This window comes from Cyprinodon variegatus, unplaced genomic scaffold (assembly GCF_000732505.1).
Source record: "Cyprinodon variegatus isolate N-32 unplaced genomic scaffold, C_variegatus-1.0 Scaffold1586, whole genome shotgun sequence".
NCBI lineage: Eukaryota > Metazoa > Chordata > Actinopteri > Cyprinodontiformes > Cyprinodontidae > Cyprinodon > Cyprinodon variegatus.
Window position 1 is genome coordinate 30,631 of NW_015152039.1, and position 21,685 is coordinate 52,315.

At 37.7% G+C, this 21,685-nt stretch overlaps 1 protein-coding gene across 3 annotated transcripts in view; it reads right to left on the reverse strand.

Annotated features, from left to right (window-relative positions):
- Positions 1–706: 706 nt before the first annotated feature.
- LOC107103992 (septin-4-like) overlaps positions 707–21,685 on the reverse strand; it is a 58,101-nt gene continuing 37,122 nt past the window's right edge. The window contains exons 1-12 of one of the 3 annotated variants that reach the window (XM_015403869.1): positions 11,987–12,082; positions 9,612–9,920; positions 8,862–8,958; positions 8,657–8,743; positions 8,462–8,585; positions 8,252–8,386; positions 6,996–7,113; positions 6,808–6,909; positions 5,655–5,751; positions 5,377–5,539; positions 5,206–5,305; positions 707–2,339 (exon numbers count right to left, since the gene is read on the reverse strand). In XM_015403869.1, coding sequence (XP_015259355.1) covers positions 2,283–2,339; positions 5,206–5,305; positions 5,377–5,539; positions 5,655–5,751; positions 6,808–6,909; positions 6,996–7,113; positions 8,252–8,386; positions 8,462–8,585; positions 8,657–8,743; positions 8,862–8,958; positions 9,612–9,920; positions 11,987–12,082 — 1,485 coding nt within the window. In that variant the 3' untranslated portion in view covers positions 707–2,282. Of the gene's footprint in view, positions 2,340–5,205; positions 5,306–5,376; positions 5,540–5,654; positions 5,752–6,807; positions 6,910–6,995; positions 7,114–8,251; positions 8,387–8,461; positions 8,586–8,656; positions 8,744–8,861; positions 8,959–9,611; positions 9,921–11,986; positions 12,083–19,946; positions 20,165–21,685 lie in introns of those variants that run through there. The other 2 variants (XM_015403871.1, XM_015403870.1) reach the window with 2 other exon arrangements.

A 21,685-nucleotide genomic window follows, 5' to 3' on the forward strand; every position in this document is an offset into this window, starting at 1 on the left:
AGAGAGAACTTTACCTTCCTGAGCATTTGCATTATTTGCTAAATTCTGTTTTGTTACTGGTTCATCCATTTAACACGCTGTAAGGGAAGGAAATTAATCCCCAACTTTATACACTTGGATTCGTTGTTTACATACATTTTTATGCATAGAACACATTATCAATGGTCAAATATATGCAGAATTTAGGCCTTTTGAAAAACAAAAACAGACCAGTTGCTTTATATAATGAACTCCTTGCAGGATCATTTCCTGTTTCTTCTAATATGTTCCTAACTTTTCAAAGGAGAATTAGTCTTTTTTTCTCTACAGGAGGCTTGGTTCCGGTGTGTGAAGACAATAAAGGAAACTAACGAGAACATGAATACATAGAACGAGTAAACTGGTACCAATTAAAGCATGGCAGAGGTCCCATCATGAGTATTTTATGTGAATAAGTTCCATTATCGGTACAAGGAATAAAAATAAGATGACTTACCCTTTTCTCCTCTGAAATCAGCGCAAACTGGAACTGATTCTTATGTCTTTGCCTCCTGTGTCCAACTAAAACTTTATTTTCTTTTAACAGATGTTCAGACATTAAAATATATATAATTTAGAGCGAAGAGGCAATATGCAGAAAGAGTATTTAAACAAAGTGTTGTTCTGTATGTTCAGGTCACAAAACTGAATTTATAAAGATAAAAAATATCCAATTAAGAATGACAGTTTCAAAATATTTTATTGCAATATAACTGTAGAGCTATTACATTAGAATTCATAAGCTTTTCTCCAAAATTAGTCAATGTGAAAAAGTCAAAACATAAATATATTCAAAGAAACATAAAATAACAGAAGTCAAGTTCTTTAAAACAGAAATCTTTCCAATAGAAACCGGAGGAATGTCCAAACATTTTAACCCAAAATGAAGCTTTTTAAGACCAATTCTAATTCAAAATTCAAGGGCTAGTGTTAACATTTACAGTCCCCAACTAAAGAGTTACCTTAAAGAAAACATTACAAAATCCAACCAAAATAAAAAAAATCTTTTTTTCAACATTTCTTTTTCGAAAAACTTAAAGGTTATTAAACAAACCAACAATCTGAGCTTTTCGTTACAAAACTGCATGCAAAAATATATACAGCGTCCGCTGGAGAATTCAGCTTCCTCCACATTCATCGGCTCTCCTGGTGCAGACGTGTAAAAAGCCTTAAATTAGGACATGTCTTACATTGTTGTATAAACTGGCTTTAGAAAAAGAAAGGGAAATCTGAACGTTGCTTTTTAAATTATTTTTAAGAAACTGCATTTATGGTAGGAAATATCTCAGAAAAGGTTTTGAAAAAAATTTGAGAATAATAATCTATCTTGAGCTAACTTAGCAGAGGGTTTGGTCACATGCTTTGGATCGTGATTCTCACACTTTGCTTGTAGAAAAAAGCAGCTTTCTGTGTAAATGTTGCTTAATGTCTAAAGCCTCAGAAAAGAGCAACTGTCCCCAAGCATCACCGGCTCTCTACCATGCCTGACAGTGGGCACCATTGTCTATCTTCATGTTGCCCAGCCAATTATAACTCTCCTTTCCAATAAGAGTCCTCTGAAGAGCAGCTACATGAAAGTGGCCAATGTAAGTTAGATTTTTATTATATAAATATAAAATATCCACATGCTCTGATCAATTTAAACTGCTATGTTGGAGAGATTTTAATGGGGATCAGTAAGAATTTTAACAGTGAATTATTTTTATTTTATTAATGAATAAATCAACTATCTGCAGAAATACACTACTGCAATGAAAGATTAGTTCATTTAAGGGATTTTTACACATCCTCACCAGGACTGCCAACAATTGTTGACCCTTTCAGTAAGAAAATATGTAAAGTAAATACTGGCCAAAAAAAAGCAGAGCCCCTGACATCCATAAAGTCACAAAGCGAGGCATTGAAGGTGAAAATTAAATTAACCGTGTAGACGTGAAACAGATATACATAAAAAAATGAAGCAATAATGATGCAGGGGAGGCTAAATCCATCTGATCCATGTAAAGTGAAGGACTGTGGTTGGGGGACAAAAGACAGGCTGAGTGGGATTTAAGAAAATTCAACAAAACAGAGAAAATAAAGACAGGAGGACGGGGAAGAATATTAACCCCCTCGTTAACAAGAAGACGTTCTGATCCCAGCTGATAAAGAGTCGGGGGGGCAGAGTGCTGTCAGTGTTCAGCTGTAGAATGAGGGATGCCGGGATTTTTTTCTCTCTCCGTTTTTTTTTTTTTTATGTGCAGAGTTCTTTGTTAACAGCCGTCCTACTGTGTGATCAAATGATCCTGGTACCTCTGCAGCATCTCCTGCATCCGCCGCAGCTGTGAGGAAAGAAGAAAGATGTCAGCAACAGCATCCAGCTTCAACCGGAAGTATAAAAGTCTGGGCATGTCAGCTTCGACCTGTGCTAATTATCTAAACAGGACTACAGGCACAACTAAATCGATAACACCAGCAGGATCATGTGATGGGCATGGATCACGTGACCTGGCAACAGCCAAAGGGAGCCGGCGGCCCCTCAGAGGGAACTGTGTCATGACATTAAAACATTATGGGAGCTGCGGGCTGTCCGTGTGGCAGTCTGCAGTTATTTAGTTAAAGACAATATGCCCTTCAAAATAAAATAAAAACAAGTGGTGGAAGAAAATTTATTTTTATTTCCAAATAAATAGATTTCTGAGGATTAAATGGGGGAGAGAGAAGGATAATAAAATACATAATCAGCTGTGAGATCTACTAAATAATTATCAAAAAACAAATATTTTAATTTAAGGTTCATATCTTATAGGAAAAATAATACAAATCTAATAACATGTTTTTAAAAAATCACAAACTCCTAAATATTCTGTTTGCTAACTTTAATTCTATGACCATCATTTCACCCTCCTTTTGCCTTTTGCCTTCCTAACAATGATTTAAAACAATTTGGCTCGAAAATGGATTCCGTATTGATCAATAATATACTGACATTGATCTTGGTCTGAGTTTTACACATAAACTCATATACGGTGTAAATTATTAAGATCTGGTTTCATTTATTGTGGACCCTATAAGAGGTTGTTCACTTTTTTTTTACATTTTAAAAAGTGTATAAATTATTTTTGGCTAATCCCCAATGAACAATGAAATGTTGATTTTTTTCCCCACCCATCCCCACTTTATTAGCAATAACAAATACCTATTAACCTATGATGAGGTCAATTCATTGTTGCTAAATACTTAAAACATGTGTAAATTAAATAATTCCTGAAATAAAAATGATCTAAAACCAATTTCAGTTTAAATGATGAAAATTGTGAACAACCCCTTAAATAGGTTCCAAATACAACCTTCATGTCAACCATTGACATAAAAGCTTTTGCTGGATGGTCTGTATGAGCTGAAAAGAAAGGAGACACTCTCTGCTTTCATCAATAGCTTCTGGAATAATCTCAGCTGGATACTTGATCACTTTTTCACCACCAGGAACGGTGAAGCACTTCTGGATTGGTTGTTTTATGTGTTCTTTTTGTACCAGACATTTAAACATAATCTATGCATTACCAGTAAGGCTGATGCAACTAAACACAAGGTTAGAAAATACCAACATACATGGACATGTACTGTTTAATAAACCGGAAAACTCTACTGCAGTGGCATCACCTCAACCCATAGAGCCCTGAAATGGTTTACACAATTAAACAAGGTTTCAAAAAGAAACCCAAAATCTGCACGGTTACATCAGGATGGCTAACCTTTGCGCTTTAAGCTGGATTTTCGTGAGATTTGAGTTTTCAGTCTCACAACAAATCCATCCTGAAAGACTCCTGCTAATACGTCTGTCTCCAAACAACCAGCGGGTCGGACCAATGACATGTCAGCAGTGTTTTTTGGGGCGGGACATGTAGAAATGATGACAGTCAGAAGGGCCTTTGACACGTTTGTAATGCCCCAGCAATTGACTCAGTTTTAGGTAAAATAGAGACAATTTCTCATTTAAAAAAAGAAGCACTTTGTGCATTTGTAGATGGGACAGATGTCTGCATTTCTTCTGACAGGATTTGGAAAAAGTTTGATCTATCTGCTTACAAAACAACACAATTCACTGCTACAATTGGTTAAATATATTCTATATATCTTATATTGTATATAGCTATAGATTCTGTTTATATATATATATATATATGTATATATATGTATATATATAATTTGTCGGCACCATCAACACCAAGTCAAATTGGCACCCTTAGGACCCAATTCATACAGTTCATCTCAAAATGAAAACAGTTGATTTTGGGGGTTAGTTTCTATTTAATGTCCCTCAATTTTATTCCAGGGTTAAAATATTCTGGTTTATTAGTTGGAAAACCCATCTGGATCCAACTGGGTGAGGTTCATTAAAAAGAGAAAATTGAGTAACATAGTAGAACTCTGGACATGGTTGTTTTTTCCAGCAGGAACAATGATCAAATCACACATTAAAACTGGTTTGGGAATCAATAAAACAGGCAAATAGCATCACCATTAGCCGCATTAAATACCTGCAGACTACATTAGAAAGGAGAAGCTCTGCTATGAATCAGCTCTACTGTTCCTGCCAATAAATTAATTAAATATCCAGCTAGAAATAGACCAGAAGCTTTGATAACATCAAAAAATCTCATATTTCTCTGCAACTTGAGAAATATTAAATCAAATAAAAGCAGAGGTACAAGTATATATTCAAACCTGAATGTTTAGTTTTCAAATTATTTTTTTGTTTAAAATAAAAAAATCAAGTTTTTTCCTTGTATCATCAATCCATTCAGAAAAATAAATAAATAAACCTTAAACATTATTTCATCTATTTGTCAAAACTCAAACTCTGTGGGAAACATCAGAAACTAATAACAGAGTAGATGTTGTAAGGATTAGACTGTGGAGGTTTTAGATCTCCGAACATTTGGCCCAAAATCTATTTCTGTCATTTAACAGCAGTTTTGTGAGAACTGTTCTAAAGGTGCAAATATCTGCATAAATAATCTACTTCAGTCTTAGTTTAGAAGGACTTTGAGGTAACGATGCTAAACAGCATCAGAGAGCTTGGTCAGCCTTCTGATCTGAACGTGTCCCTTTGCCAGGCTGAGGCGCTGAGGGCTCATGGCGCCCAGCGTCGTGCTGAGACACTGGGTCTGGATGCGACTCCTGTTCGCGGTGGGCGTTCCGTACCTCCTCGTCTTTCTCTCGTATGAGCTTTTCCGTCTCGCTCTCCGTGCCTCCGGGGACCATGGGGATGGGGAAGTCTGTGCCGCTCTCCCTGGTTAGCTTACTGCAGAGAGATGCTGGTTAGTTTTAACCCACCGCTGTATTAGCTCAACAGCTCGTCCTCTACGATCGTACTTGCGGTTTCTTTCCTTGACGACCATGCGGGTCATGCTCTGGATGCAATGTGCTCTGTAGTTCTCATAGTGAGTCTCTCGGGTCACATCCTTTAGGTCTTGCATGTGTGTGCGTACGAGCATGTTCCTCAGCTTAATGAAGTCACAGTGAGCAGAGTTTTCCACTAAAAGAGAAAATACATGAAGTTTAGCTTCTTTATAAACCATGGCACTAATAGGATCAGAGGCAGGTGGATCTGAACTAGGCTGCTGGCCACTAGAATCTGACTTGTGGATCACCTTCTACGATGCCCCAGGGGTAGAGGCGGCCCCTCACCCTCTTCCCTTTGGCCTCCACCACCGTGTTGCTGCCAATCACTGCAAAGGGAATGCTCTCCTTAAAGAAAGAACAGAAAACCCCAACAGTTAGAACGACATCTTTAGACATTCAACAGATTTAAGAAGGTCTGGTTAGTGATGGACGCATACAGCACTGAATGATCCACTGAGCCTGATACAGTTCATCACAGCCTAATCTGAGCTGATCTACAGAGGGGAATGTTTGCCTTTTTGCTTTTGCTGAACACCTAAAGCTCAGAGAGTTTGGATGAAGAGGATCTTTGAACATCGATGCCAAAGATTCTCACCTGGATTTAGGCCTTTGCTTTGAATAGATCATCCTAATGCATCAGCTAGTTTGAGCTAAACTAGTTTGAGGTTACAGGTCCTGTAGGAAGATCCTTGCAGCTTCTATCAGAGCTACATTCTGTGTTTACCTCCCTCAATCTCCTCTTCACCTCCGACCACCTTTCCTGTCCCAGTAGAAGTAAAGCAATCCCCCAGCATGATGCTACCACCATGTTTCATCAGGGGCTGCTTTTTTTTCCTGTATATTGTGTAGTGTTAGATTTCATTTAATCGAAGAAGGTGTTTCTTCTTGTTTGCTTTGTCGCAAGCATTTTTGTATCAAACAAAGAAACTGAATTTTTTTTCTTAACATGAGCTTTTTTTCCTATTCTTCAGGTTCTTCCAGCTGAGCTGTGGAGCTCTGCAGCTTCTCCAGAGGAGCTACAGGACTTTTAGCTGCTTCTCTGATTTATGCTCTCCTTACCCGACATGTCAGAATAGGTAGACAGCCATGTTTTGATTACTTTTTAACTGTGACCATAATTTTTATTTTCCATTTTTTTGGAAGAACAATTAATCATACTTCTGAGGTTTTCATGATGCTGTCTGTTCACTGATGTACTCTAGCAAACCTCTGTACTCCGCTGGAACACAGATGGGTTTTATTTGCTACTCAGAGGACTAATGAAGGCAACTGGATCTAATTTAAGGCTATTAGAGACAAACACATGCCATTGTTTTGGTTTTTTGTGGTTAAAATTAGCTTTTTGTTTTCTCCAAGCTCGGTTGCTCAGAGGAAATTCCTTTCCTTTTTTTCCCCACTCACCTTCAGCTCCAGGTCTTGCTGCTTAAACTCTTCATCTTCATCAGAGTCACAGTCGGGGAACTGATAGATCTTGATGCCATACTGTTCAATCTCCTCTCTGATCTGTGGCAACATGTGCTAAAGCCGTTAGAATTTAGGCAGCACTGAATATTTATCAGAGAAGAAAAATAAATAAATGATTGCCTTGCCTTAATTTTCTTTTTCTTCACCTCACTCGGGGTGAGCGTATCAGCTTTAGCCAGAATGGGCACAATGTTGACCTTCTCATGCAGAGCTTTCATGAATTCAACATCCAGAGGTCGGAGACTGGAAGGAGCATAAAACACAAGAAAACACGCCATATTAAACAAAGGGATACATTCTAGATGTCTGATGAGCCCAACATTTAGTATGAGCAGACTGCATTAAATAGGCCGCAGGAAATGAAGAGTAAGTATAAAGACTAACCAGCAGAGGGCGCCCTTTCCTCACATATCTAACATTTTAATGCACTGTAAGCTTATTTCTAGTTGAGTAACACAGATGTGGAAAATTAAGTGTGAGCAAGCGTGAAGAAAAGCATCAAATCAGCAGAAAAGGCTCATCAGTGTAAAAGAGCAGCACTAATTCTAAAGTTTCCTGAAGGCATCTTAGAGCTGAGGAGGGTCAGAGCTTCCTGCATTACCTGTTTTACTATTAAATGGCCAACTGAGCGGGAGATACATCCTTTGGTACTGTCAAATGTTTAGCAATGTCAAAGGTTCATGTCTTTAGTATATAAAATTTATAAGCTTTTCGGTTGATTTTTTTCCCCAACACGATAAAAACAAGGTTTCCCTGTAAATCACAGCATTTAATGTAGATATTTTTAGATAGAAGGAAGAAAGACAGACAATTAGAAGGATAAATGGATGTATGGAGCAAGGTTTAAATAGTTTTGACGCTTTCGTTTTTATTTACTTCTGATTTTCTTCTCTATTTCAGTTTTAATTTGTTTTTGTATTTGTTAGCTAGTTCAGTTAAGAAAAAAAAAAGAAAAAATAACAGTCGGAAACTAGAACTTATATTCATACATTATGATAAAGGCACAAACGCAAACAAAGCATATTTTCTCTAGAAGTCAATTAGTTTTAATTAGTTTGATAAACTATTACAGTTCAAGTTAATTTTCATGTTTTTTCAAGGGCTAGTTTTTATTTTTCTAGTTTTGGTTTTAATTAATGATAATCTTGGAGTGGACTGAGAGACAGATGGACAAACTGATTGGATGATGACTTTACAGCAAAATGGAAGAATTATTTATATAACAAGCCAGTATTAAGATAATTTAAAAATATTTAACCTAAATCCTTTATTTTCCAGAGCTTTGCAGTAATCCTGGAACATACACTTCAGATTGTATCATGTATGTTGTGCAGAAAGACAAACAAGGTTATTGTTCCTCAGGATGAGAAAACCCTCCTACCCGTGACCGAAGGGTGAGATGAAATACAGGCAGCAGTGCACACGGTTGTCCTGGATGTTCTTGCGGTTGAGGCCGCTCTCGTCCCTGAAGTACTGCTCGAACTGCTGGTCGATGTAGTCTGCCACAGACTTCCAGCTGCAACAGAGACACAAAGGAGCGTTCAGTCTCCCAGCAGCTCAGGGAGACCATCGCTACACTTTTGATATGTACCATTCAGTGTTGTTTACAGCATCACCAAATCCAGGCGTGTCCACGATGGTGAGCTTAAGCTTCACGCCTTTCTCTTCTATATCCACGGTGTGTTTGGTGATTTCAACTGTTTGCGTGATCCTCTCTGAGGAGAGACTTCAAATATGAGCAAAAAGACAACAAATGCATCAAAGTTCAAAGCTGTAGGTTCCTCACCTTCCGCATTAAGCAGCTTCCTATCTTTGTACAAATCTGTGAGAAACAGGCTGTTGACCAGAGTGGACTTTCCCAGGCCGGACTCACCTTCAAAGAAAGGACAAAACCTACATCAGCAAGGCTTAAAACTCTGAGTAACAAGTTCTTCCAAGTCAAAGGTGAGCTTAGGATCAAATGTCTAGAAAAGTGTAAGTTAGGGATTTACCAGCCACCATGAGGGTGAAGTCAAACCCTTTCTTGACTGATTTGCGGTGCACCTGGTTTGGTAACGTTGCAAAGCCCACATATTCCTTGTCTGGATCCTAAAAGTAAACCAAAAGGTAAAACCTCATCAGTGATAGAAAGGTTCAAACATAAAGGCAATTACTTTAAACAACTGGACTGAAGACAAAATTAAACAATTAACTGGATAAAAATCAATTTCAGAAATAGATAATACATTTTGGGACAGTGGGAATCCTCAGAGGTGAATGTTTAGACTCAAATAATTCATATTTCATGTGAGCAAATAATGAAATCTACTGCAATGCATTTCATTGGCCTAAATACCACATTCTTTACTTCTTTTGCCAAAAGGTTATCAATGCATGAAGGACGCAATGAAAAACCATTGAACAACTGGAAAGGAAAAATCCATATAGATAAAACAAAACAGAGCAACACAGACACAATATGTGAGTTAGTTTGGCCAAATTCAAATGACAGAGAGAGATGATGATAAGATTAATGCATTCTAAAGCTGCCATAAACATGAGGATTTAAAACCATGTAGGCAACAACACCACAGGAGCCAAATGCATCAAAGCTTTGCTTCCAGGGACCAAGAAAGCCAAAAAAACAACTTGTTCTTCACAGAAAAAAAATCACAGTGCTTTTAAAAACGCCAAAGCAAGCCGCCTTCAAAGCAGATCCAAACTTTACCATCCGGGTTTACTGAGACTCCTTTTTTTTTTACCTTATTATTGCTGTATGGATCAAACAAAGCCCAGGGGCTCCTGGGTCTGGAAGGACTGATGGGAGGGGGCAAATCAAACTCCACACTTTTACTCTGCGAAAAGCCAGAAGATGAACCTGCGTCTGACAGGGCTGGACCTGCTGATGGGGGCTCCAAATGAGACGGGGTGAGGGGCCGGTCTCGGCCAACAAAGTCTCCGTCTGCAAGGTGGACTTCGTGGTCCTGCTGGTGGGTTTGGCTTTGCCCTTCATAATGTGGAGCATCATGCATTATGTTCTCCACATCAGAGTCGTCTGAATGGCTCAAATGCTAGAGAGACACCGAGGCCAGAGAGGCGGGGGGATGAGAAGGAAAGAAACGGAGCAAATGGGAAATGAGAAAGAAGAAATGAACAGAGCTAAATGAGGAGGGAAAGATACAAAGATCCAAGAAGGCGCCAGAAATTTGAAAAATAATTGCCATGGTTTAAGCATTTCTGCACAATCAACTGGAGCAGTAAACTAAATGTTGGGCAAAAGTTATCTAGTAATTACTTTCTCCAGTAGACTGACAAAAATGTCCTTCTTTCTTATAATTAATTTGAATCATATTTTTGGAATTTATGATTTTTTTATGTAAATGGTTTGCCACCATACACTAGTTTGAACTAGGACTGCAACTAATTATTATTTAATATTAATATTTTGTTGTTTAATCGATTAATAATCTTGTAGCCAAAGGTCCCTTAAAGAAATTTTTTTACCAAATTAAACCAGGTTAAACCAAAAGTTTTTCCACTTGAGGAGTTCTGGATAGAGCATATTGACAGACATTTGTTTTTATTTATCTTCAATGCAAAATGTTTATATATTTTTAACAATTTTGACATAATTACTGCTTTAAAAGAGTTGCTCTATCAGCTAAAGGTTTTACAGTCTCTCTACTACAGTTAACGATTAATCAATGACTAAATTAGTTGATGATTATCTCAAAAATCGATTAATCCAATTAATCTTTTCATACATTTTTTTGAACATTAACTTAATCTGATTTCTTAATCTGATTTGATAAAAAAACACAACCTAAATAAATAATTGTGTTCATCTTTCCCCTTAGAGAGGTTTTTTTTGCTTTTTTATTTCTACACTCAAATGATTTTGATTATCAAAGAAAAACTGTTTTGCGATCAATGGTTTGTGATAATGTTTCTATAAATGTGGAGGAAATAAGGTCCTTTTTCAAAGCTAATTGTTTAATTTAGTTACAATGGAGGGTTTCTGAGCTGGAGCGGCCTGTTGAAGTTCATACCACAGCATCTTAATCTGATTAAAGCCAATAAAAAATAAATACTTTGACTTAGGGCTGGGTGATATAGAAAAAAAGCTTATCGATAAAAAAAAATGCATATTGATCGATATAGATAATTATTGAAAAGATTTGAAACCATATTTTATGTGCAGCTCTGCCTGGACATTTTATGATATTGCTAAATGATTTAATTTCAATAAAGAACACAAACACAGACTTCCAATTAAATATTTATTTAACCAATTTTTTTAACCATAACAGAATTGTTTTAAAGAAAAATAACTTAAGAGACCTGAGTTATGTTATTAAATACTGACAAAGAATAAACTAAAGTGACCAAAATAAATATAACAAATAAATAACTTTTATCGACACTGTTTTTTTCTATTGCGCCACACGTCTATCGATCGATATATATCATTATTGAATTATCGCCCAGCCCTACTTTGACTAGGCCAATTCAAGCCTTTTATTTAGTCTTTTTTCAAAGAAAAAAAAAAATCAAAACCTTTTTTCTACCCTTATTGAACCTGTTCAGATCAGGGTATGGTGAGCTGCCTTTAAAGGTCTTTTGGCCTACTTCAGGCTTCTATTTTAATCATTTCTTTATTCTTACACGGTAGTAGAAATCAGACCTGGGTAGTAAACCCAAACTCTACTTCCAAAAAAAATTAGTTTTTTCACATAGGACGACGTGGTTTGTGGTTTGTTAATGGAAGAACAATAAACTTAAAAGCTGCTGTTAGCTAATCTTTGTCAAATATACTTAAGAAACTTGAACAAACAAATCTGTAAGGTGGGAAATATTTTTCCTTACAGCACTGTAGGTCTCTATCTTATTTATTGGAAAGTAATGCATCCAAGTCCATGTTTAATGGAGAAAATAAAACTTTTGCCGACAAATATTTGAACTCAAAATGATAAAAAAAAAAAAGCTTTCTCTTTTGCGAATAAAGACATATTGAATTAAAGAGTGATTCCGTATCAAAGATCTAAGTCCTGTTTTCCAAGAATGAAAATCTGTTTTGTTTCTTAGTAAACAATGAAGCAGTGAGCCTCCATCTTTATCTCTGCAAAGGCACGGATACCTGCGCAGCACCGAGGTGTCTTATCTGATTAGGAGAGGATGGGCAGGAGTCCTGCTCATCTGATGAAGAGGAGGGGTCATGGTCGATGTCCTCCATGGATGCTACACTGCACAGTCTCCAGACACAGCAAAGAAAGACATCCAGAAGAAAAAAGGGAGAGGAGCGCCCGAAGTGGGAAAATCAGACAAACAAGGTTGAAGAATCGTGAACAGTGTGGGAAACGGATGAAGGAGGATGGAAGAAGATAATAATGAGATAACAGGTTACAGAAAGAAAAATAAAAGTAGGAACAGCAACTATTTAACAGAGAAATGGTATGACTACAGCTTCCATGGAGCCAGTGTTTGGCTAAGAGAATAAAGCAATGATTGAGCAGAACACGGGGCATTTTGAGGGCAGCTGTGTATGTTTTTAATCTCTGCACAGTGCGCTTTTCAGCCTTCAAACAGCACCCCTGACTTCCTCCCCTTCAGGCAATGTTGGTAACTGAAATAATACAAAGTCGCAGCTGCAGTTGAATAATGCAAAAAAAAAAAAATACACTAAATGTTTCATGAGAAGCTAAGCCGCTCGTATCTTAAAACTAGTCTGTCAATATTTTATACGTTTTAAACTTGATATCAGTATAAATTACATCATAAATGATAAAATAGTTTTTGTGATTTCAGAGATTTAACTGTACAGAGATTTGTAGTTCTAGGGCAGAAGGAAAACTGACCTGATTCCCTGGACTATCAGCAAATCACTGAGATCAATGACCAACATGGAGGGCCTGTGACCTACATAACACCAGGGGGGATGGTCGATCACACCGCTTTTATCCTACAGCCTCCTGCTTTCTGCTATAAATGATGCCATAAAGCTACAAAGAGTCTTCAAGCAGCATCTGGGCTGCCTAACAATAACTCATCCCACTACTGAGACCATAAAAACATTATCCAGTTCATCCTCAGATAAGCTGATAATTAACTCCCCTCACTGTTAACAAGTCCATGCAGAGCATCACCTCCTCTGTTCCGGTTCCTCACCTGTTGTACTTGATATCTGAATGTAAAACCTCCTCTCTGCTCCTCAGTTAGCTCCGCGCTACAAGGGCTCCAGCAGGCAGAGAGAGCATCAGCTCCAGCATTTATACAGAGGACGCCGTGTCCTTCAGATCCACTGAGCCAATCGCTGCCCCGGGAACTGATCGACAACATTGATGAACTCCATTCAGAGGCTCAACACGCACCCCCACTACAGCACCAAAAACTAAAAGACTTGAAGACTCAACAGTAAGGGTTATTCGTATTAAACAAAACAACATTTTTCAAAGGACAGCTGTAGAGTTATGAGACCTCTACAGTCGTCCAAAAACATCAGTTGCTCTCCCATTGCTCAAAATAGGGAAGCAGCTGATGCAGTGCAAAGGAAGCAGTTCTGGTATCTGTCATTGCTCTGGCCTCTCTGATGGCATTCAGCAAGGAAAGTGAAGAACCATCCAACTGTGGATGTACTGTATTTGCATAGAGCAGGGGTTGCAAAGTGTGGGATGGTTGCATGAAGAAAGAAATGCATTTATACAATTGTGCCGATGTGAATGAAATGAGTAACTGTAGTGCTTAATAGGTGAGGATAGTTCAACAAGGACAATTTCATATTCACACTGCAAAGAGGGTGATTTGTTGCAATTTTCCTTCTCTTAGTAACTGTATACCTCAACCAATCGGAGGTAGTGGTGAAGATTGCAGATGACCCCTCCCATCCTGGACACAAACTGTTCCAGACTCTACTCTTTGGCAGGAATCTGAGGCTCATCAGACCCAAAACTTCCTGCAACAAAAACTGCTCCTTCCTTTTCTGCTGATGACATCATTAACAAAGCCTTGGTCCACAGCTGAAACATTCCCATTTAAAATTAAATGCATATCTAACCACATGCCAATATTATATACATTTAATTTCATATTGCTATTGCATATTTTCAAGATGTCATGGTGTCCTTCCTCTGCAGAAAGTTTCAAATGATTCTCTATTCTCATTATATTCCTATTCAACATCTCCCTATGTGTAGTACGTTATCACCAAAGCAAATTCTTCTTATCTGTAGAACACTACAGCTACCGTCTCCACTCCATATCGGTACAGAACCCCATGCATCATTGAGGAGGGAATGGATTTCTAACTCACTGATTTTAAGTGAGTTTTTCCAAAATACAAAGTGTTTGAATAGCCCCTCCAAACGTGCAATGATCACCTTTACCACAGGTGATAACTGAAGTTGGCTAAATGTCTGGCATTCATTTTTTCTGGTCTATTTTTTCACCCGCTTGGCCTAAATAAGATCAGATATGGTGGAAAGGTCTGCACAGTGACTTTCTTGGTAAAAATCAAACTCTGACAGGTAGACTTCAATAGACAAGAGAAAGAAGCAAGATAAAGAACAATCGTCTGATCTGATTATGTGGTAAAGCGAGCCGGGCAGGTGAAATGTACGAAAAATGTTCTGCGTCAGGGACGAAACATCTGCAGAAGTTTGGCATGTTTTTAGTTGGACTTGGTTCTTTAATGTTAATAAATGCTTCAGAAAATAACTGCAGGCTAAGCTAAAAAATGACCTGAAAGAAAAAAAAAGCCACAAAAGCTGCTTTGTATGACAGAATGGCAATATGGAAACTATACCAGCAACTATGTGCAGACATTAGTTAAACATAAGCAGGGCGCCAAACAAGTGGTTTCAGATGAAAAGGAGGATTACAACAAATGCGCAGTGAATTCAAAAAATAATACCCATAACATCTAGAAAGAACTTCATAAATACAAAAAAGTCAATTTGGGGATGAATTGACCTTTGAAGAAAATGTCTTACTTTTCCTTCCTTTTACCGGCATTCCTGAACTGTGTGAACCCTATCAGGTTACTGAGACAGGCATTACAGAGAGCTGCTATAGCATTTATTTTCCTTCAACCAACAAGGTATCTTTAAGCCACCAGTGGGGACTTGATCAGCAGTTACCAGGTTTAGCCCCCATAAAAGCAACTGGTAACACTGCACTGTCGCCAAATTAAACACTAACTAGTGTCTTAAAATGTGAAAGCAGGCCACTTTGAACCATCAGACTGAGAAATGGGTTCTGTGCTTTAGATGGAAAATAATAAGTGCCAGTATTCCCTTAAATTGATACAAATATCTGATATACATGGGTAATATTTTTATGCAGAACTATGTAATTATAGTTTTATTGTCAGTTAACAAAAAAGAACAATCTTTCCATCATAAGTCAAGTAGCTAATCATGATAATAGCATTTTAAGAAAAAATTTGTAAAACATAATTAGATATAAGCAATGAACAATCATGGCTTAAGAAAATGTTGGACTCCTCTCCAGTGCCTGCCTTCATGCCCCCCTCCATTAGCCCAGTGTGTAATGAAGTAGTAAAAAAGCTCTGCTACACGTGATACTTTATCAAAGTCATGAGTCAATAAATCGAACGCAGGTTGGAAACAGGAACATTGAAAAAATATTGCAATTAGGGCTGACAAAGTTATCATGTAACTTTGCCTTGTCAATAATCTGATACTCTGCTGGGATGATAAGTTGGTCTAAGGGGGGAAATTCAGGCCACTGATGTTAAAACACAAAAGCTTCTCACCATGCATGGTGGATTCCACCACAAACCCACTATCCACAGACTATACACAAAACGCAAAGAAAAAGGTGGAGGCCCAATGAGGCACCAAACACCCCAACCCCAAGAATACATCAGGAAGATGGAAGAGAAGGAACTGGAGGAGTCATCATGGGAGGAAAAAAATGTGCATGGGATATACTAGAAAGATGAAGTGGTTTATATGACCAAATCCTACTGATTAATAGAGGGGGCCGGGCTGAAGGACAGCACAGAAGAACTGATCATGGCAGCAGATGAGCAGGCCTTAAACACCAGAGCAATACAGACCCAGATCTACCACACTAGGAAATATTCCAGATGCAGGCCATGCAAAGAGGCCCCAGAAACAATCAAGCATCTCAGAGCCGGGTGTAGGATACTGATAATTGAACATCATAACCAAGGGACTGGTATAGTGTACAGAAACATCTGTGTAGAATACAAGCTGGAGACCCCCCAGCCAAAATAAAGTCATCTCCCAAGGTGGTGGAGAGTAACAGAGCTATTATCCTGTGTGGAAAGAGTCTAAATGGTTGTGGTCAACCAACCAGACATTGTGATCGTTGATAAGCAGCAGAGGACAGGTGTAGTGATGGGTGTGGCCATCCTAAATAATGGAAACATCGCGAAAACAATAAAAAAACAAGACATGACAAGAGTTAGTTGAGATGAAGAAGCCACCTGACCAAGAGCACAAACGGCTGGTGAGAGCATTTTTATATTCTAGAACATATATAGTACATGTTCTTTAACATATATTACATATTCCAATGAAATAATACAAATTTTTCTGAAATTGCATTTCAATCTTAGAAAAGAGTGTGACCAGACCAAAGCCACTAGGAGGGACATTTGAATAGTGTCAAAAAATAAAGTTGGTATCATGTGTCCTGCAGAAAAATCAGTTCATAAAAATATCATTAACTTGATCTTAGTGGAGAGATGTGCCAGTCAAGCTCAGGTAAACTATGTCAACACAGAGAAAAATCCTTTATTATTAAGATAGAAAATTAAAACTATTTGTCTTTGCTCTCAAGAGCTTCAAAATGTGATAGAATAATATCCTTTATTCGAAACTTTAAAAACACTCATCAATAAAGATAAAATAAAACTAGGAGAAAACTATGACACTGATTCAAGAAGAACGTCTACCTAGAAAGAGTCTCATCCTCGTTCTGAACCCATTAATATTTATATAACTGGTTGGTTTATCTCAGGTTGTTAATGGAAAAAAGGCTGAATAAACTCCAGACCAGGCAACACCACAGCTGCACCAAGCATGGCTTTTACATAACATCAGGTCTACAGGCAAACCATGTGACTTTTTAAATCCTCTGAAGCACAACAGCTGCAGAACTGGTTTATGACAAATCATCTTTTTTATACAGTAAGTCAGCTTAAGTCCGTCTGACCTTAAAGACTTCCTAACATTACTTTAAAAAGCTTTAAACACTTCCTCAAATTACCCAGCACTGTTTAAGGACTTCCCCACATTATTTAAATGCAACTCTTGATTTTTTTTCCCCCTTTGGCCAAAAATAAAGAGAGAAAATGAAACGATGGTATGTGGACAAAATCATTTGGCTCTGGCAGAGACGTATCTGACTTCAGCAAAGGCTTCTCTGGCATTTCCTGGGATACTGATAAAACAGCACTTAAGATGTTTTAACACAGACACAGAGTAGGGCTGTTTAAAACCATTCACACTCCTTCAAATTATTCATTTCTGTCACTTTACAATTACAGATTCCAACACTATTTACTGGAGTTTAATGCAAGAGATCCTGACAATGAACAAAGTAACTATGAAATTGGGGAAAGTATGACAACTGCAAGCCCACTAAAACATGGTGGCTTTTCATGGTAGGGGGCGACATTGTGTTAGAGACTTCAAAAGATTTGAGACAGGAAAATAACATTAAACATGCAGTCAAAATCTATAATAAAAAGGTTTATAGTTTATGTACAAGTACATCCAGACATGCCAGCAGCTGTAATCAGTAGGGAGACTGCAAGCTATTGATACAGGGATGCTAAATCCAAATGCACACCACACTTTTCAGATTATTTGTAAAATCTTTAAAATACACATAGTTTTCTTCAATGTAACAATTATGTACTATTTTTGTTAGCCAATCTCATAAGATCCTAGCAAAAACTGTTGATGATTGTGCCTATAAAATGGCATAAACTGAAAAAGTCCAACGGCTATGAATGTACTCATAAGTTACTGAAAGGTATTTTTAATTAACTCCCTGTTGACACTAATTGTCTCGCTTGTCTTAAATAGAGGGAAGCAAAGCAGCCATCTGAACAAAGTTCAGATGGCTGCTTTGCTTGTGTAAACACTTCAGATAAATTAATTTAATCATTTTTAATTAATTTTAAAAGCCCTCCTAGAGGTAGGTGATGGGCTTCAGCTAAACTAATGAAGAAAGTTATGGACCCTGTAGTTAACTCTTTTAAAATACACTATGAGAAAGAAAAAGTCACTGAAGGTCAAGCAGAAGTGGGACATGCCTTCCGCTGGGGTTAAGGCCTACAAGGCAAACCCCAGTTGCCTTAGAGAAACAATTGCAGGACATGCAACCCAGCAGAACATAAACAAGTTGCATGACTGAATACTCTTGCTTTGTTACTCTTGGATCATGTTGGTGTGTTTGGCTGACACGGTACTGATGGATGAAGATTTGTTACACTACATACGGCTCTCATGGGAGAAACCCTCTTCAAATGCTCCCTATGCGACATGGGAAATGTAATCAGAAGCTGCCAGAACTCATAAAGAAGCCATACAGCATGTTGTTATTGATCTATTGTGATGAAAGCATGGGAGGATATGCATTCAGCAAAGCTGTTTATCAACCGACAGTTACTCAAATCATTTCACTAGGAAACTTTTACAACTTTTAGTAAAGAATTATACATGACTATAAGAGATAATGAGAAAATCAAGTATGCAGGCAGGATTTGTACATTTTCATGCATGTATATTAAACAAAACAAAAACGCTTTTGCACTAAAAACAGACGTCTATGTATATTATTCTCCTTTAATATGAATACCAGTGAGGGTTCCCTTGTGATGAGGCCAATAGCAGGTGGTGAAGTGCGCCATGTGCGCTCTGTGTGAATACTGTGGTTGTTTGGATAGTAATAGCAGCGCTCTGTGTGAAGCTGGCTCAGTACAGAGAGAGGAGGAGACAGAGATGACCAAAATAACCCCTCTTCTAACACTGTTCCACAGCTATAGATCTCCAATGATAACAACTACAACTCCATAACTTTGGATCAGTGGCTCCCACAGTGTGTTAGATATTAATTTAATAAATCTTTTATTTGTTTGGTGAAATTTATTGATTGCAATGTTGAATTCTGTTGCACAGTAAAATAAAGCTTAAATTTATAATAATACACTTGAAAAGTAATAGTATTATGACTTAAAGGAGGTTTTAGTGTATTTTATGGGGGAATGAATGGGCGTTCTTGTAATATTTAGCGGAGGACAGCAAGTTTGGAGATTGCTACCTTAGATAGAACAATTAAATTAAAAATTAAATTGAATAGTTAAAACTGTATTCATATTGTAGTGATGTAAAAACTTATCTGATTAATACTTTTGTGCTTTAACTTTTTTTCCCCGATTTGGCTTAAATTAAGATAAGCAAAAGCCTGTAAAAAAGAGCAAAAGCATGAACTTATAGATAAGAAAACATTTCAAGATGCATAGACAATCTGACTGTTGAGCACAACAGGAATGCAATCAGGTCCTTAATTAAAAATAATTGCAAGAGTGTTGAGCTGTATGGACATTAAACTTGGTCTTTATTTTCTGTGACATTAACTGCAACAACATACACTTCCTTACAGTCAGAGCCACAAAAACAGCAATAGAGTCTGATAAAAAAAATATATAGCACACAATATTTGTAGTAATTTATAATGATAAACATAGATTTTATTTATATTTCTATGCAAAATGTAAAGAAAAAAAAACAACCTGCCCCAATATAATTTTTGTTTTGGGGATTTGGAAACATTATCAATTGGAATTGAAATCACAATCGTCATCACAGCATTTCAGAAACTTTATAACTGCCTGCTCACACCAGGAAGGCTGGAGACACCTCTTTAAATGCTGGAAATTGTTGTTTTTACAGAGAAATCCCAACTGTCTAAAACGCAGATCAGCAGATCGAAGTTTATCTAAAAAACTTTATTGATGCATGTCTAAAAAACAACAATCACACGGATCCACTACCACTAGACATAATCAGAAGTGTTAGGAAAAAGAAAGAAGCAGCACATACCTCTGCATTACTGTTGGTCTCCAAATTCATTTCCAGAAAATCCCTTAAAAAGGGAAGAAATATCCTTGAGTTTCACCCTCAGAAAACTGTAGACAACCCCTCTCAATCCCTCAGTCTATAAGAGCTCAGCCTAACAAAAGCACATCTACTTCTCTCTCCTCAGTCAATGGCGTCCAATACTTTCTTTACTACCCCCCATCGCACCCCACCCCAACACATACACACACACCAACGCGCTTAGTGTGGGGCCTTTTTACCCCAGACAGGTACAGCTTCAGTTTCTACCACCCTAAATCTAAAGTGGAGCTCCACCCTGTTTTTCTCTTTTGTCCAATCTTGTGCTCATATGCAGACGAGCTGCAGCAAATCAAGCATGAGTGACCATTCTCAGTTGAACAGGGGGGGCCAAGAGTGCTGGGACACCACAAACATCTGCCCATTCATCTGGATTTACCCCTCCTATACCTTATTCCATAAATGAAATACACAAACTGTAGCTTCATCACTAGCAAATCCTTAATAGATGGAAAAATGATGATTAATGCCTCAATTAGTGATACAAAATCTGAATTTAGGATATGGTTAAAGATATAGTTCAGCAGTAAAATTAATGTAATCATAACTTCTTACAGCTCAGAGCTCTCTGTACGAGCGACACAACGGGACAAGATGTGCATCTTTGCGAGTGTATGTCCATAGAGGGAGAGAAGTTTGAAACATTTATGCTGCAAATCTTTATATCCAAAGCACACTTTCTTCCAACACACATAGACACACATGCAGACTTAAGTAGGCCAAAGCACAAAGCTTCTCTGTTAATCTTGGTTAATATGTGAGCTCTGAAAATCTTGTAATACGCTCTTATATGCTTTCTTTAATAATTACAGTTTTATCAATTAAGCACTGCAATTCATTTGGCAGTCACAAAGCCTTATATCGATGTGATACATATCTGCATAAGTGTGCTTTTTGATTTAACCAAAAGTAACATGAAGATGAAGCACATACTTTGAAATAGGAGACATATATAGCTGGAAAGGCTCGGCTTGTGTCTGGGCTAAGATTCAATCTCATTGTTCTACTGCTGAGGATAAACAAGGGCTGAACTCTGCTGAGAATTCATTTTCTGCCTGTGGAAGGAGAATTGCACAACATGATCCCAATCTTAATAGTCCTCAACCAACTTATGGTACAATAATGGGTACCAGAAGTAGTGGAAGACTGAAAGTAACACAAAAAGCACTCAGTAAACATATGCTTGTTTGACAAAACCACACAGTCGGTAAATCCCCCATTTAAACGTGTCAGAATAAGATGCTGAATAAATAGCATAAGCCAACAGAAGGGAGACATTACTTCCTGCAAGAAAAGATGCTGTCTGGGGAGAAAGCTGTTGGTCCGCTCTAATCTTCTCAGGCTGGATCGTGACAGTGATTACTAAGGAGTGGGCTGACAGAGCCCATGGGATGGATGGCTTATGGTAGACAAGCTGTATGCCAACAGTAACCTGTGTACAGGAGGAGCTTATTCACTAAACAGTAACACAAAGACCAACCTAAGCGATCAAAGTGGCCATTATAAGGGGTAGTGTTTTGTTACTGCACTTTATACTGCAATAAAATGTGATAATATTGCTATTTCTTTGATTTTATGACACAATTCCACTGGTCTTTTAGCCTCATGAGACCATCCTGATCTCGCGAGCTTTCAAGATTTCACTCGCTAATCAGTCTGGAGAC